Consider the following 16,671-nt stretch of genomic DNA (forward strand, 5'->3'; position numbering starts at 1 on the left):
CACCTGCAGGCACAGGTGAAGCTGCCTGTACAGCATGTGGATGTCAGCACCTCCTGTGGCCCATGGACCCTGAGGTTAAAGGTCAACGCACGCACACTCTATTAAAAACTCAACTTCAGATTCAAAAAGCAGAAACAGGATTTTATTTCAAACGTCACACAAACTGAAACACTTCAAATAAAACATGTTCGTCCATAAACCGCCATCATCATCAATCCCACTTCAGAGTCACCAGCTCAGCGAAAAAGCGTGAGGCGGCTCGGTCTAGGTTTGATTCCAGCTGCTCTGTGATGGCAGCTCGATTTTCTAAACTGGAGCCAATCAGAAGAGACAATGATGCACGCTCCGCCCACAGGAAGAAACTTTTTTTTTTGAATGAGGCTGAAAATGTACAAGAAAAACTGAAAATAGTGTTTTAATAAAAATGAGTCAGGCTTGGAGTGGCCTCGGCGCCGGAGCACAATCCTCCAATCAGAGCGCATGTTGACCTCGTGGCATCCTGCAGTCTGCTGAATGCGAGCGCTTCCAGTTTCTCATCACGACCTTAAAGGTCACAAAGGACACGTCAGGTCACCGTGACGCCGACACGCTGGAGACTGAGCCACGCCTGTGCGTGGAGCTTACTGCAGAGAATTTATTGCAAAAGAGCTCCGCCCCTCCAGACTGCAACAACCTCGTCCAATCAGAGACTGAGCGGCTCCGCGATACGACCTCACAGTAGGAGAAAAAAAGTTAAACCAATCAAATCAGCAGTGACGCGTCAGCAGGACCTCTCAGCTCCTCAAACAGTACGTTTCTATTTGCAGAGTCTGAAGCGCTGATGGTGACCTCTGACCCCTGAGATCCAAACAAGCCCCAGGACTCCGTAGGGTCAGCGCTGGCCGGTGTAGGTTCTGAGCCAGGAGCTGACTGAGGCGGCGGCAGACGAGATCATCCCTCCGGTGTTGGCGGCGGGCTGCGAGACCTGCAGGGCACTCTGGGAAAGATCCATGGACTGCAGGAGGACAGAGGAGGAAGAGGAGAGGTTAGAGGTCACGAGGCGGAGCCCTGTAACTCTTCTGCACTGATGTCTGACCTATGGAGGTCAAAGTGACTCCTCCCCTCAGGCGCCCCCGCCCGCTGCTGCTCTAAGCGCGAGTCGTCCTTCACACCGAGTTAATAACCGATCGATAATAAGGGTTACGGATCTAAATGATCGAGCAGCTCGGCACAAACGCCTCAGGTGTGTTTACCTGTGAGGGGATATCACAGAACCGCGGGCTGGGCACCGTCTCCCAGTCCGTCCCCAGGTCTGTCTCGTCGTCCGTCACCGCTTCGTCTCCGCTCTCCTCCGCCGGCCCCTCCGCCTCCGGCTCCACGAACTCCATGGACTCCTCCAGGTCGGCGCACACCTCGAACGGACCCGTCCTGAAGCACACGGGTAAACACTGCGTCACTCTCAATCAGCAGATCGCACCCACATTTTCCTGAAATCAAACACTTCACCCCCTCACCTGCCCAGGCTGTCGTTGTCAGGGGCAACCAGAAACACGATGTTCCTCAGGGTGTGATGGAGGTGGAGCTTCTCGCTGTCAACGTGCTGAACACAGAGAAAGGGGGTGAGAGGCGGGAACACAGATGGATCAATCAATCAGAATCAGTCCTGCTGCGTCTCAGAGTCCCCTCGACACAGAAGACGGACAAACAAACAGCGTGCGAGTCTCACCTGAGAGAAGCACAGGTGGAGCACGTTGGTGTTGAGCTTGCTCAGAGCTCGGGTGAAGCGGTAGCGGCTCAGATTGTCTCCGCAGAACTCGCTGAGAAAACAAACAGCACAGAGCGAAGATTAAAGATGGACGCCGCGACATCGGCGAAATCGACCTACCGCTGAGTGGCGCCACTTTTCAAACGTTCCCACCTGTTGCAGAGCTTCTTGGGCAGGTTGACGTCCAGCATGTGGGACAAGATGGTGACGAGCTGCGTGGTGTAGCAGAGGGCGGCGCTGATGGTGTGAGCCGGGTTAATGTGGTCCAGCTCTGCGGCAAAAGGAGGTCAAAGGTCAGGACAGGGTCACCTGAAACCTTTTCAAATGAAAGTTTTCTGAGCACCCACATAAAAATACTCATTATTAAAAAAATTACAAGTAAATTAAGTATTTTAAAATAATTTTAAAATAAAAACAGACGAGTTATAATAACCATGATTTATATTATTATTATTATTATTATTATTATTGGGCGATCGTGGCTCAAGAGTTGGCAGTTCGTCGGAAGGTTAATCGGAAGGTTGCCGGTTCGAGCCCCGGCTCGGACAGTCTCGGTCGTTGTGTCCCTGGGCAAGACACTTCACCTACCGCCTGCTGGTGTTGGCCAGAGGGGCCGATGGCGCAATATGGCAGCCTCGCCTCTGTCAGTCTGCCCCAGGGCAGCTGTGGCTACAACTGTAGCTGCCTCCACCAGTGTGTGAATGTGAGAGTGAATGAATAGTGGAATTGTAAAGCGCTTTGAGGGCCTCGAAAAGCGCTATATAAATGCAATCCATCATCATCATCATAACAACAACAACAACAACAACATCATCATCAGATAAATACAAGAACAAACTTCTGGCTGAGAAGAAATCTGAACTCAGGGAAAAAATGAGATCAGTTATCAGTACGACCACTAAAGCTCCGCCTCCTCACTCTTCACCTGGGCCCTGATTGGTGCTCTTCTCCTCCACCCAGCTGTAGTAAGCGGAGCAGTCTCCGTTGCTGGGCAGGGCCACAGGGGGCCCCGTGATGCTGATGCTTGTCTCTCCGTTCTGGTCGTCCCAGATCCAGCGTCCCGACAGGTAGGTGGTCCTCCGGGCCTCGGCCAGCTCGCTCACCGTGCTCGAGGTCAGCGGGTCGCACTCAGCCAGGACGTCCGCGGGGTCTCTAATAGATACACGTAGGGGCAGAGAGTGGGATGACAACACGTTTGCTCCTCAAACAGCTTCACTCGCCCTCCCTCAGTCCAACACCATCAGAGCGGTTCCTGAAACTCAGAAGGCTCCACCCCCTACCTGCTGCCCAGTTTCTCCTCCTGCATGGGGAAGATGTGGGTGGTAAGGTCGCGGATGTGCTCCCGCCGCAGTGCGGCGAGCTGGCTCAGTCGGCTCTGCAGGTCTCGACTGCGTTTCTCCATCAGCTCACCGAGGCGCCGGTTGTGGCGCTCGATCTTGTCGCGTTTCTCACCGTGGCGAACGGCCCGGCGCTGCAGCCGCTGGACGTCCTCCTGACACCTGGAGAGGCGCTCATTATCTGCGGCAGGAGGGGCAAACGGGTCACGCAACAGCTCACGAACCATGTCAGTTTTAAACCTGCTGACTCTCACCGTGCCTCGCCTCCTCGTTGCCCCAGGCAACCGCCTCCTTTAGCTGCTCCACCTTCATCTTACACGACATGATCTTCCATTTCTGAGGACAACACACAGATACATCAATTTCTTCCGAACTGGCTTTTAATCAGATTTGAACTTTAATCTGAATGTTCACATTTTTATTTATGCAAACAAGTTAAAACATCTGAATTTATTTCTCTCGTTTCTGCCTCTCAGCTCTCGGCCGATGTTTGGAGGTCAGAGGTGCCACACAGATGCACCTGACGTGCTCTCGGAGAGGATGGGAGGAGCTACAGCGCATTAAAAACTGCAGGTGAGCTCACTGAAGGTAACATTACAGAGCAGAGGAGCGATAAGGAGGCAGCCACGTGCCTGAACGCACACCTATGCAGCTGTGAACTCACCATCTCGTCAGCCAGCAGCTTCCTGTTCATGGCCTGCACAACGCTGTGAGGACAGAAGATGTCACAGGTTATCGCCACAGCTGCTGTTACCAAAAACACACAAACATCTGCAACACCTGCACAGGTGCTGCCTCAAACAGCTTCACTCGCCCTCCCTCAGTCCACAGCCATTTGTGACATCACCTGTACCTGTGAGCAGCAGGTTTTACCTCTGCTGCAGCTGCTCCTTCTCCCCCTTCAGCTTCTTCAGCCGCTCAAGCTTCTCAGTGTACCTGCAGACAAACAGCAGACGAGTTCACCTGCAGTAGATAAAGCCTCACACCTGAGAGGATTTTACAGTTTCAGAACCAGAAGCTTGTGGGGATAGGTTAATTGATAAATCCAAATTGCCACTAGGTGTGAATGTGCAAGTGAATGTGAGTGCGAATGGTTGTCTGTCCCTGTGTGTTGGCCCTGCGACAGACTGGCGACCTGTCCAGGGTGTACCCCGCCTCTCGCCCTATGACAGCTGGGATAGGCTCCAGCGCCCCCCACGACCCTGAAAAGGATAAGCGGAAGCGAATGGATGGATGGACGGAGAACCAGAAGCCAGCAGAACCAGACAGTCTGATTAAACCCAGCACACCTCTGCAACAGCTGCAGTAACAAAGAGAAGGGGGGCCTGAGGTCATCTCACTGACTCCAGCCTGGGAAACGTCTAACCGGAGCATATGACCTCACTCCAGGGCTCGCAAAATCGCTAGCCCGACGTCCCGGGGCTAGCGATTTTTCCAGTCGGGCTACCAAAATCTCTCTCTGCCCTGCCCGTCGGGCTATCATAGGAAGGAAAAATATATGTCAATGCTTTTGCATTCTTTCGGAAATGTAGCTGGGTAATTATGTCATTGGCATCGGTGAGCCACTGTCAATATGTGACATATTGAAATCACGTTTGAATTTGCGCTTGTTTTTTTGCTTTCACTTTGCAATCGAGCGAACTGTGTATAGAGAGCGACAGCACTGATTGGGGAGTGGTGATAATTTCGCACCAATTCCTCTGACATCGTCTTATCAATCGTTAGCTTACTATGCAAACATGACAAGTGAAATCTCCCACAGCTTAAACATGTGAGAGGTTGATCGCGCAGAGAATCGCTGAGCGTTATGTGAGTGCGTGTGTAAAAGCAGCAGATATATATTTTAGTTCTGCTGAGCCAAATAAGACAGGTCAGGGTGAAGAAGTAACAGCCAAAGAAAAGCTTACCACAAAACGGAAAAGTTATGACAAATCGGACTATAAGGCAAAAAGAAAGTGCAGCTTTATGGTTTCATGGACAAAATAATTTCTGTGGCTGCAATATGACGAGCTAAATAACCAGAGCTGCACATAAGTGGTCCGCAGGTGCGCATTCAGAATCAGAATACTTTATTGATCCCTGGGGGAAATTTTTTGTTACAGTGCTCCATTATAAACAAACATTAACAAGACAGACAATACGCTAACTAAGAATAGTACAATATATACATATATACACGCACACATAAAGTCACTTATTAATAAATAGCTGAGAAAGAAACATGTGTAGCTATAGCAGTAAACAGTGTGTTGGGTGGAGGAGTTGTTCAGGGAGCCACAGGCAGGAATGATTTCCTGTGTCGTTCAGTGGTGCATTATGGGTAATCTCAGTCTCTCACTGAGCGTGCTCCTGTGACTGACCAGCATGTCATGGAGAGGGTGGGAGGTGTTATCCAACATTGTCTTTATCTTGGACAGCATCCGCCTCTCCGACACACCTTGAGGGAGTCCAGCTCCATCCCCACAACATTACTGGCCTTACAGATCAGTTTATCGAGTCTGTTGGCATCTGCGACCCTCAGCCTTGGTGCAGAATGTGCCGTGAAAATCCCACTCTAGCGGACAAAAACACTGCCTTTTATATGGACGCAAACGCGCGTTGCAACTTCTTATCTGGTGCGCGTCTTTTATTTTGACAGCGAATGCGAACATGTGGACCGCTTATGTGCATCCGTGTAAATAACATAATGTTCTGCCGAGTGTGTTGTTGGTTTTCCCTCGATTTCTGAGTCGACAAGCGCCTTTGTTACTGGGACCAGTCATTTTAAGAAAGGCCCCCATTAGAACCCATGAGAAATGCAAGAAATGCATTATTGCTCAGTCTGCAATATCTTTCCCGGAACAAACACCAATTGCAAATAGAACAGTGTACTATGTTGCAAAGAGTGAACTACCACTGGCAAAATTTAGCAGTCTTTGCAAACTTCAAAAAGCAAATGGCCTCGATCTTGGTTCCACTTGTCTCTTACCCGTGACTTCAGTGGAAATTTCAAATTCAGGATCTGACACAGACTGATTCATGTCCTACACAGTTCTTACAAGTTCATAGAAATTTCTGTTCAATTAGAACCAAGTATTTGAGTTGATGATTGTAATTTTTATACAATGTTGTGTTTGTGTGAATTTGTGTTTCAACAATTTTTTGATTAATGGTTTGTTTCCGTTACAATATTATACTTTAATGTATAATATTGTAACGGAAACAAAACATCAATCAAAACATTGCTCTTTTTTTATTCGGGCTACTTAAATTTATTTTGGGCTACCAAAAACTGAAGAGTCCCTGCCCGAAGGGCTACCAGGGATTTTGAACTTTTGCGAGCCCTGCACTGTAACACAGCAGCTAGCCACCAGGCTAACAATACCAGAGCAGGTCAACACACGATAACCTGAGACCTAGCAGACTTACAAAACTGAGCTAACCGGCCAAATAAAGCTTAAAAAGGCTAACAGGCTAATCGAGGCTAATCTAGCTGAGCTAACAGTAACAAATGTTGATACAAAGGCTAACCGAGCTAACAGGCTACCTGAAAGTTACTTAGCTAACCACTGTTAGCTGCTAATGCTAAGCGCCGTTTTCAGGTTAGTTTACACCTTTTTAAAGACGAGACGGTGCGACTGTGGAGTATTAGCGTGTCACACCTCCGGTCATTACACCGTAACTTCTGACGTTTGAGAAAATAAAGAAGAGTTTCTGATTTTAACAATAATCGCGCTTCGATTTAGCTGAAACACCTGTTTCACCACAGCAGTGTTATTTGGGCTCCAGGCTTCGGCTAATGTCCCCACCAACAGAGCAGTCAGACAAAGAAAGCCGTAAAAAGCGTTTTTTAAGACGCAGTCGGTGCTCACAACGACGCCGAACGGCACCGACAGCTCCCGTTAATCCCAGGCGAAACGGAGCAGCTCCCCGGTGCTGCGTGTCCGCAGAGGAACGTAGGAACGGGAAACTTTGAGCGTGCGTCGGTGGAATTCGGCTCCGGTGTTTACCTCTCTGTGTTCCTGCCGTCGAAGTACACAAAGTCTCCGGCCTGCACGCAGCGAGCGCAGGTAAGCCTGCGGCGGGAGGTGCTGCACAGAGGGCAGCGCTCCACGGCTACGTACAGCCCCTCCGCGTCGTCCACGGACTCCAGCATAACGCAGCCTTGCGCGGAATGGGCCGAGCAGCCCTGCGCGGAATGGGCCGAGCAGCCCTGCGCGGAATGGGCCGAGGCCGGCAGTGGAGGGCGCGGTGACGGCCGGGCCGCAGAGGCTGGAGCGGGCCGGGCCGGGCCGGCGGAGGACGCCATGCTAGCTGCGCTGTCTGCGGCTCCGCGAAGGTCGGCCTGCCGCTAACGTCTCATAGTTTAGAGCCAACGCACAGCTGTAACCCGAGGACAGACCGCCACTTCCTCTTTCTAACAGCGTGACGGGTTTGTTTATCTGATGGCGTCACGGGTGGGCGGGGTCAGGCATACGTCACCATAAAAACATGGGAGGTTGTTAAAAGTAATTCTGCTCACAGAGCTCAACGTGAACGACTCATCAGGTGATCGGAGAGTTGGTGGTTCGATTCCTGGCTTCCACATCTGCATGCCAAATATCCTTATAGAGGATACGAACCCCGGGTCACTCTCTGATGCTCCGTCGGAGTGTGGATGTTGTACAAAGCACCGAGTGCTGCATAAGAATCAGTCCATTTATTCTGTGAAGTTTTCATGAACTCTGCAGCCCCCACGGAGATTTAAACACGAGCCTCCCATTGGGTCATTACTAGGTCATTACTGCAGGGATTAATAGGTTTAACAATTTCTATGACTCTGTGGTGGCCTCAGCCATCTTTTATGGTGTGGTCTACTGGGGTGGCAGCATCTCTGCCGGGGACAGGAAGAGACTGAACAGGCTGATCAGAAGGGCCAGCTCTGTTCTAGGATGGCCTCTGGACCCAGTGGAGGTGGTGAGTGACAGGAGAACGGCGGCTAAGCTTTCATTCCTGTTGGACAACATCTCCCAGCCCATGCAGGAGACTGACAGCACTGAGCAGCTCCTTCAGTGGCTGCAGCACCCACGGTGACTCTACAACAAAGACTCCAACTGATCAAACACATCCACACATGTGCAATACTCTTTTCTGACAAAGTTGCATTTTTACTCAGTTGTTTAAAGCACTTGAATTTATTTATTTTTATCCTATTGTATATTTTATTCTATTCTGTACAGTTGTGTATAGTATATTATTCTTATTGTATTCCAGTGTTCTTTAATTTTTGCTATACAACTTTGCACTGTCCACTTTTTGCTGTGACAAAACAAATTTCCCACGTGTGGGACTAAAAGTTTCTTTTCTTATCGTAACTGGGAACAGCCGAAAAGCTCCCAAACTCAGTTTCATCATAACAACAATTAACTCACAAAAAAAGTCAGCTTCAGTGAACAGGTGAGGATCTCAGAGAGGAGCACTCTCAGATGTCTTAAAAAAAAAAACCCAAAAAAATAAAAAATAAAAACCTGTGGGGCGACATGTGCTGTGACTGTGGGAAATTAGAAGGATCCAATTATTGGTGCTCTTCGAGCAAACAAAATCACGAGTGAAACGTGGAAGAACAGAAGTGAACCATCATCTCCGATCGTCTCCAGGCTGGGAAAGGTTGCGTGGGCTGATGAGCTCCTGGCCGAGGTAACTCGTGCCTCAAGTCTACAGCGCAGGTTATGATCCAATCAGGTTTTAGTTCAGCCACATCATATGACCTACAAAGTTATTCGTCTATGGGGTTTAGTTTACAGATGACAGACAAATGAAACGATACCACAGCAGTGCACGCCGTCCTCACAGCTACAGGTGGGCCAATGAACTGTCAGCGTGAGACTGAGGGTTTGTTGCTGCTGCGTGTTTGTCCAGGATCGTCAAACACTCGAACCTGAGCCCAGTTCACAAAACGAAGGCCGTCTCTGAATGTCTGATCAGTCAGGTGAAGGCCTGCCCTTCAGAATAAAACCGCTGTAATGTTTTTCAGAATAAAAGTTTGAAAGCCATCTTGAAAGGTTATGAAGAGTAGTTTGTTGGAATAACGTAATCCAGATGAGACTGTCTTTTTGTATCTGGTGTGTTTCCCACAATTACAGAAGCTCAGGTGTGAAAAGCTCAGTATTAAATTTGGGGTTTTGAGTGACACCTTCTTCCAAACTGTTCCTGCGCTCCAGCTTCAACCGCTCAGTAAAGATGGTTTTAAGGGCCGTACAACGTACACAGAAACCTTGATTATTTTCAACAGCTGATGTCTCCACATTTATTCACTCAGTGGAAATGTGTGTATGAAAACACTGAAGTCACATGACTCTTAGAAAACAGATTCTCAGGATGGTGAACTCTTGAGCACAGACTAAAACATATCCCATCCCATAACTCTGCAGAGCGACTCAAAGTAAAACATATTTAGCCCAAATATCGAATCAGATATGTACACAGGAACAGGAAGTGCCGCTCTCACTGCTTCCTGAAGCCCTTCAGGATTGGATAAATGTTCTCGAACGCTTCGTAGATCTCAGCTCGCTCTTTGGCTCCTGGAAGGCAACAGCTCGGTGATTAGCACGGTGTCATTCAGTCCCATTTCATGATTATAAGAGTCACATTTCTGAGACATTTTCAAAATAAAATACAGCATGGATAGAAAGCAGCCGGTGTTACGTCATCATTTAGTCATGTTTCTACAGTTTTTTTTTTTTGCAGGAAGTCGTTTTTTTAAGATCAGATCCACATTTTGGACTTAGCAACAAATTGAAGACACGACAGATTTTCAGTTTACTTTGTATTTCAAAGATATTTTAAAGATCATATCATTTTCTTTAAATAGGATCGTTTTGGCCTCTTAATTGGATAGAGACTGTGGGCACAGAGCACAGGTCGGACTTGAAACCCAGCCGCTACTTTGTGGCCACGCCCCTCGCCGGTAAAGGTGAGCTGGTGCCCTTTAAGATCATGTGACTGCAGTCATTTTGTAAATGAAAGGCCTGTTTGCAGATCTGTGTTGAACGACAGACTTAATAATGATTTCATACGAAGAAGAGTTTTGTCTGTAATCTGGTGACAGATCAGTGCTGAAGCTTCAGTTTGTGTCTGTGCTGATGAACTCGGACGTGTGGAGGCGATTACCCGTCAGAACCACCTTCCCCGACACAAAGATGAGCAGGACGATTCGAGGCTTCACCATCCGGTAGATAAGTCCCGGAAACAGCTCCGGCTCGTAACTGTGGAGGGAATGCAGCGCTGGTCTGAGGAGCGCTTTAAATCAAGGTTAAACACCACGGGGATCAGGTGCGCTTCTTACCTGCTGAACTGCTGGTGGGTCAGAACCAGTCCTTCCAGTCTGATAGGGAAGCACACGTCACAGCTGGCCACCATGTTCTGGATCTTGAACTCCAGGAAGCGGGCGGGGAAACCGAGTTTCTGCACCACCCGGGCGTACTTCCGGGCCGCCAGGCGCGACTGCTCCTCACTGCACGTGCTCAGACACAGACGTGAGGGAGATTACGCTTTAACACAGCATGCTGCTCACACCTGAACCATCTGCGTGATGGACTGACCTCTTGGCTCCTGTGCACACCATCTTCCCAGAGCTGAAGATCAGAGCTGTTGTTCGTGGCTCGCGGATCCTCATGATGACCGCAGCGAAGCGCTGAAATGACACGAGAGCGATGAACCCCGCTGGATGGCGTGGGATTCAGATCAGAATTTTCAGCGATGTCAGTACCTTTGGGTTGTACTCTGCGTTTCGGGCCTGCAGGGCGATGAACTTCAGATCCAGCGGACAGCCCAGATTCACCGTGGAGACGATGTTCCTGCACAGGAAGCAAAGCAGGAAGTGAAGGTTAACCCGTGCCCCATGTCTGAAACCCACCACTCACACGACAGTTCGGACGCCTGCGAGCAAGATTAGTTTAAAGGCACCTTTTGTTATTATCACCACCAGGGGGCGGCGTTTCACCTGTGGGCGCTGCCTCGGTGCTCTGTCACAGCAGTTATTTCTTCACTTCCTGCTGTACTCAGGACTTTACAGTCATGAGCTTTAACCTTGTCACTACCCGATCCGTACCGGAAACCCGATCGGTACCCCGCATGAGCGAAAGGTGTCTACTTCCGGTCGAAGCATTTTACGATAGTTACAGGTCAGAGTATCTGTTAAGGGTGGCTGTAGCTCAGGTGGCAGAGCAGGTCAGCCACTAATCAGAAGGTCAGTGGTTCGATCCCAGGCTGCACCCTGGCTGCATGCCAAATATCCTTGGGCAAGATACTAACCCCGTGTTTGCCTACTGGTGGTGGTCAGATGGCCCGGTGGCGCCTGTGTCCGGCAGCCTCGCCTCTGTCAGTGCGCCCCAGGGCAGCTGTGGCTACAATGTAGCTTGCTATCGCCAGTGTGTGAATGTGTGTGTGAATGGGTGGATGACTGAATGTAGTGTAAAGCGCTTTGGGGTCCTATGGACTAGAAAAGCGCTATACAAATGCAGGCCATTTACCATTTAAGATGTTAAGAATAACAAGTATCTCTTAAAATGTTTCCGATAATGAAACATTTAATATAATGTAGACAAAAACAAAAAAATAAAAAGATAGTGACAGATCGGGACTCCCAAACCTTACTGCGCATGTGCAAAGTCGGACCGTACAAATCGAGTCTACCCTGTCACTACCCGATCCGTACCGGAAACCCGATTGGTACCCCGCATGCGCAAATCTTACGTCACTTCCTCTCTTTGCCAACATTGCGACATTCAATATATTTGAATGATACGGTTAGCGCCCAGTTAGCTCCTAGCATTTCTCAACAGCTCTGCCTCCTTTTCGACTACCGGGACATTTAAACAATGGATAATCCGTATCCGCAACAAATTTTTGCTTTTTTCCTCAACAGAGAGCGTTCCCCGATTGAACAACAGCGCCGTAAAATAAGAAGAATGGCGCCTAATGACAGAGTTAATAATACAGACTTTATAATATGTCACGTGAAGATTCAGCAGCCAGATGAAGTGTTTACTGGCAACTGACAGTGATAGCGGACATTATCAGAATCAGAATACTTTATTGATCCCTGGGGGAAATTATTTTTTGTTACAGTGCTCCATTATAAACCAACATTAAGTCAAGACAGACAATACACTAACTAAGAATAGTACAATATATACATATATATACATACATAAGTCACTCATAAATAAATAGCTGAAAAAGAAACATGTGTAGTTATAGCAGCAAACAGTGTGTTAAGGGTTCATTCGCTCAGTCAGCAGGTGGCGGTATCCTCGTACACTGGGAGTACACTGCCATTAAACGGTACGGATCGGGTAGACCCGATTTGCACGGTCCGACTTTGCACATGCGCAGTAAGGATTGGGAGTCCCGATCTGTCACTATCTTTTTATTTTTTTGTTTTTGTCTACATTATATTAAATGTTTCATTATCGGAAACATTTTAAGAGATACTTGTTATTCTTAACATCTTAACAGATACTCTGACCTGTAACTATCGTAAAATGCTTCGACCGGAAGTAGACACCTTTCGCGCATGCGGGGTACCGATCGGGTTTCCGGTACGGATCGGGTAGTGACATACCCGATCCGTACCGTGCATGTGCAGGGGTTTTCTTCTTCTTCTGTTCGTTTAATGGCAGTGTACTCCCCAGTGTACGAGGATACCGCCACCTGCTGACTGAGCGAATGAACCCTACTGTAAACTGAATTAGCGTCATTACAAACGTGTGTTAAATGTGATTTAGTGATAATCGAGTGTGTTTAAGCTTGTCTGTGTGGAGAGGATTGTTGGAATAGTGATGATAATGTCCGCTATCACTGTCAATTGCCAGTAAACACTTCATCTGGCTGCTGAATCTTCGCGTGACATATTATAAAGTCTGTATTATTAACTCTGTCATTAGGCACCATTCTTCTTATTTTACGGCGCTGTTGTTCAGTCGGGGGACGCTCTCTGTTGAGGAGAAAAGCAAAAATTTGTTGCGGATACGGATTATCCATTGTTTAAATGTCCCGGTAGTCGAAAAGGAGGCAGAGCTGTTGAGAAATGCTAGGAGCTAACTGGGCGCTAACCGTATCATTCAAATATATTGAATGTCGCAATGTTGGCAAAGAGAGGAAGTGACGCAAGATGTGCGCATGCGGGGTACCGATCGGGTTTCCGGTACGGATCGAGTAGTGACAAACCTCAGTGACTGTTTTTCTCTTCCAGTTGTCATCAGACCAGGTGTGGATTAATGACATCACAGCCACACCTGTCTGATCCAGATTGTATTATTGCACAACTGGTTTTCAAAGCAATCCTGTTAATCATTTACTGCACTAAAATTCTGCTTTTTTGACCGCGTCACTGGAAAGAAAAACACAGCGCACCTATGCAGGTCACCCTCAGTTCTGATTGGCTGTCTCCTGGAAGCCTTCCGAGGTGCTGGGATTATGGGGAGTTTTAATACTGTATGAGAACACCAGATGAAGAACGGCTTCCGTGTTGTTCAGCAGTGACTTACTGTAACTGCGGGATGATTCCTGACCTCTCTGTCACAGGGGTCACGGGGGTCATAGGGGTCATGGGGGTCATGGGATAGAAGGGGGAGGCCCTGGTCCCCGCTCCTGATGTGGACGCCTCCTGTGTGCCCTCGGTGGTTGTGGATTCCTGGGAGTTGTGGTCCACACCAACACCGCTGTCCTGAGACACGTCCAGAGCTGCAGACCCGCCTTCCTCTCCTGGAATAACATGGCGTACAGGTGAGACACTAATGTCACTGGCTGCTAGGTCGTACACACCCACTGTCTGCTGATGTCATACCTGATACGTCATGTCTCGGTTCCTCCTGTGTGCTAAGTTCATCGGGAAGGAAACTGAGGTCAAGCTCATCACCGGCCTCACCGCTCACTCCAGACTTCTCTGATGGGTAGGCGGGGTCCTGTGCCAATTGGGAGGGGTCCTGTGGAATGAGGGCAGGGCTTTGAAGACCAAGCCCCTCCCCCAGCATAAAGCCAGAGTCCTACAGGAGAAAGAAGCCTGAATAAGAGTTTGATTATACATTTGTGTTTGAGTAATGCCACCTGTACCATCTGTCATTTTTTCCAGGTTCATCTCTTATTTAATTACCACCAGTTTCATTAATGATTACTAGGGATGGGTAAAGGTATCCGGTGCCATGACCAGACCGAAAAGCAGCGCACATTTCGGTGCTTTATTTCGGTGCTTTTTTTTTTCCTGAGCTGTGATACACTTCTAGCCAATCATTTTACGTTTCCGAGGATAATAGGCGGGTCCAGGTACGTACGTTCTTTTAGAGCAGAGCTACAGATTAAAAATGCCCAAGGTGAAGCAGTCAAAAGTCTGGCTGTACTTCACAGCAAAATAAGCAAACTCAGCAGCCTGCAACAAGTGCTTTAAGCTGATACTGTGATACTGTCAAAGGAGGTAACACCTCGAATCTGACAAAACACCTGGCGACGCATAGCGGTTTTTTTAAAGCTGAGAAATGCGCCATATTTGATAGCTTGCTGCAAGACCTCACACCAAGCACATCTACTGCGGGTGTAGCCGTAGCCCTGCCAGTGTAGCAGAAATGATGACGGATGATGATGGCAGCAGCAGCCGTTCTTCTCTGCGTGAGTAGCTTAATGTTGTTCGTGTGTAATTTACATTGAGTAGGCTAACCACGTTATTACATTAATGCATGTAAGGTGAACTAGCAAACATCATCATAGCGACATGCGGCTGTCTTCTTCTTTGATGGCAGATGCTCCCTTCACCCTGGCCCAAAAGGCTAAAATGACCAAAGAAAAAGTGGAAAACAATTAAACATGAGAGGTTTTTGGACAAAGTTTGTGTTTTTTTCCCCATTGTTTAAGCACTGCTTTCAGCCAAGAGTGATACCATATATGCCCCATAGCTGCAGAAAAGGCTAACATTGTTATCTTTTTTACAAAAAAAAAAAAAAAAACACAGCTGAACATGAGGTTTTTGGACCAATTTTGTGTTCTCCATTCTTTAAGCACCGGCACCGTTTCAAAAGTACCGGTTTGGCACCGGTATCGGATAAAACCTAAACGATACCCATCCCTAATGATTACATTTACTGATTTGTTCTCAGATGACTCGCACTAGTTTTTTGATAGTTGTGCAGCTCCTGTTCACTTTGAATGGGTTTGCACGTAAGGGTGACGTTCTTCCTCTCAGTTCAGGACTGTCTGCAGGATTTTGAACACACATTAACACTTTTCACAGATCTGAGATGTGAGCCGAACGAGCACAGACGGGAAACAGTCATTCAGTACAGAAGCTCAGAGGACCCAGAGCTGGCCTTCAGTACCAAATCTACACTCGACTGCTGGTTTACTTCATGTTTCATGGCTTTCGTTTTTACAGATGTGCGCTGAAGATCGGCTACTCTGGCTTTCACTGCACATTTTCTGTTTTAATGAGCAGAACAAACTTTTTTTAGAGGCTCAGGCGGAGGACTGAAGACCAGAGAGAGTCCAGACTCACCCAAACCTGCTGACATCACCTCTTTCTCACACTCACGTTTGCAATGGAGTCTTCAAAGTAACGCTCCAAAGCCGACTCGTCCATGACGCCACAGCATTTGACCTGATCCAGGTAACCATCGACAGCCTGATCCAGACCTGATCTCAGCACAGGTGCATCCAATCAAGCACTCAGCTGCTGACAGCTTCCTGTTTGCTGCTCAGACTCAAACAGGCTCAGCTCCCAGGATAACAGCATTCACAGGCTGCTCCTGTCTGTCAAATTATCATGTTTATTTTCACCTGTGGGGGGTGGAGCCTCACACACAAACTTCCTTTTTGTTTCCTCTCACTTTTCTGCTTCTCCACTGATTTTTCTGATGAAGCAGAAAAAAAGAGAAGACGCCCCCGACAGTGATGCATATTTCACTTCATTTTTGAATAAAGGTTTAAAGAAGATCACGTGGTGTTTCACTACTCTGCTGCGGGTCGTGCACATGCTCCCACCCAGTGGCAGTCCTAGCCCCCCCCGAAACCCTCAAATTTCTTGATATTCATTTATAATCCCCTCTGTTAGTCCTTGATATTTATAATTGAGTGATCTCTGTATATTAGTGCTATTGCTTACATGTGTAAAATCTGTAACATAATGTATTGTTTGGAGTTTACTCTGTTACTGTTGCTATTTTTACCATTTCTTCTTGGAGCAACTGTAACACATCATTTCCTTAGGGATTAATAAAGTATTCTGATTCTGATTGTTTCAGGATGACCTGTTATTATCCAGTCACACATCTGCTTACCTGCATCTGTTGCTCGTTTCTCCGCCTCTTCTTTTCTCTTTTTTTTCTAAACTGAGCTCCTGATGGCTTTGAACTTTTCTTGTCCATCTTACATTGGTTTAATTTTGCACTCCAGTATGAACACCCATCATTGTGTGTGAGACTTTAAATCATCAAACTGTAAATTATAAATTTTAAATTGTTATTGATCCCTTTACCCCGAGTCATAAAGTGTATGTTTATTTTCTTACTCCTCTTATATTTATTGTTTGTTTACTTGCACTGCTGTAACTGGAGCCTCGTCGTCTCGTCTCTCTGGACTGTCTGT

General features: G+C 47.7%; 2 protein-coding genes across 4 annotated transcripts; both read right to left on the reverse strand.

The window, feature by feature from the left end:
- Window positions 1–177: 177 nt before the first annotated feature.
- atg14 (autophagy related 14) lies at window positions 178–7,462 on the reverse strand. Of its 2 annotated transcripts, XM_085342693.1 has the most exons (12): window positions 7,273–7,462; window positions 7,071–7,224; window positions 3,955–4,017; window positions 3,746–3,788; window positions 3,336–3,417; window positions 3,025–3,262; window positions 2,670–2,896; window positions 1,898–2,015; window positions 1,706–1,796; window positions 1,494–1,579; window positions 1,233–1,407; window positions 178–994 (listed from the first exon to the last, which is right to left on the reverse strand). In XM_085342693.1, exons 1-12 carry the CDS (start codon window positions 7,367–7,369, stop codon window positions 872–874), a joined length of 1,497 nt encoding a protein of 498 aa, XP_085198819.1. In that variant the 5' UTR covers window positions 7,370–7,462; the 3' UTR covers window positions 178–871. The 2 variants fall into 2 exon arrangements, with proteins under 2 accessions (XP_085198819.1, XP_085198818.1); XM_085342692.1 differs by having other exon boundaries at window positions 7,071–7,462.
- Window positions 7,463–9,543: 2,081 nt separating this feature from the next.
- tbpl2 (TATA box binding protein like 2) lies at window positions 9,544–15,667 on the reverse strand. Of its 2 annotated transcripts, XM_085342521.1 has the most exons (9): window positions 15,620–15,667; window positions 13,889–14,087; window positions 13,590–13,785; window positions 12,754–12,756; window positions 10,808–10,895; window positions 10,633–10,732; window positions 10,385–10,574; window positions 10,210–10,304; window positions 9,544–9,620 (listed from the first exon to the last, which is right to left on the reverse strand). In XM_085342521.1, the coding sequence occupies exons 1-9, from the start codon at window positions 15,665–15,667 to the stop codon at window positions 9,544–9,546; spliced, it is 996 nt and encodes a 331-aa protein (XP_085198647.1). The 2 variants fall into 2 exon arrangements, with proteins under 2 accessions (XP_085198647.1, XP_085198648.1); XM_085342522.1 differs by lacking the exon at window positions 12,754–12,756 and having other exon boundaries at window positions 10,385–10,552; window positions 10,641–10,732; window positions 13,590–13,801; window positions 13,896–14,087.
- Between the last annotated feature and the right edge of the window lie 1,004 nt (window positions 15,668–16,671).

The sequence above is a fragment of the Diplotaxodon limnothrissa genome, linkage group LG19, assembly GCF_057381915.1.
Source record: "Diplotaxodon limnothrissa isolate DT_005_m linkage group LG19, D_limnothrissa_male_GT1.1, whole genome shotgun sequence".
NCBI classification, from domain to species: domain Eukaryota; kingdom Metazoa; phylum Chordata; class Actinopteri; order Cichliformes; family Cichlidae; genus Diplotaxodon; species Diplotaxodon limnothrissa.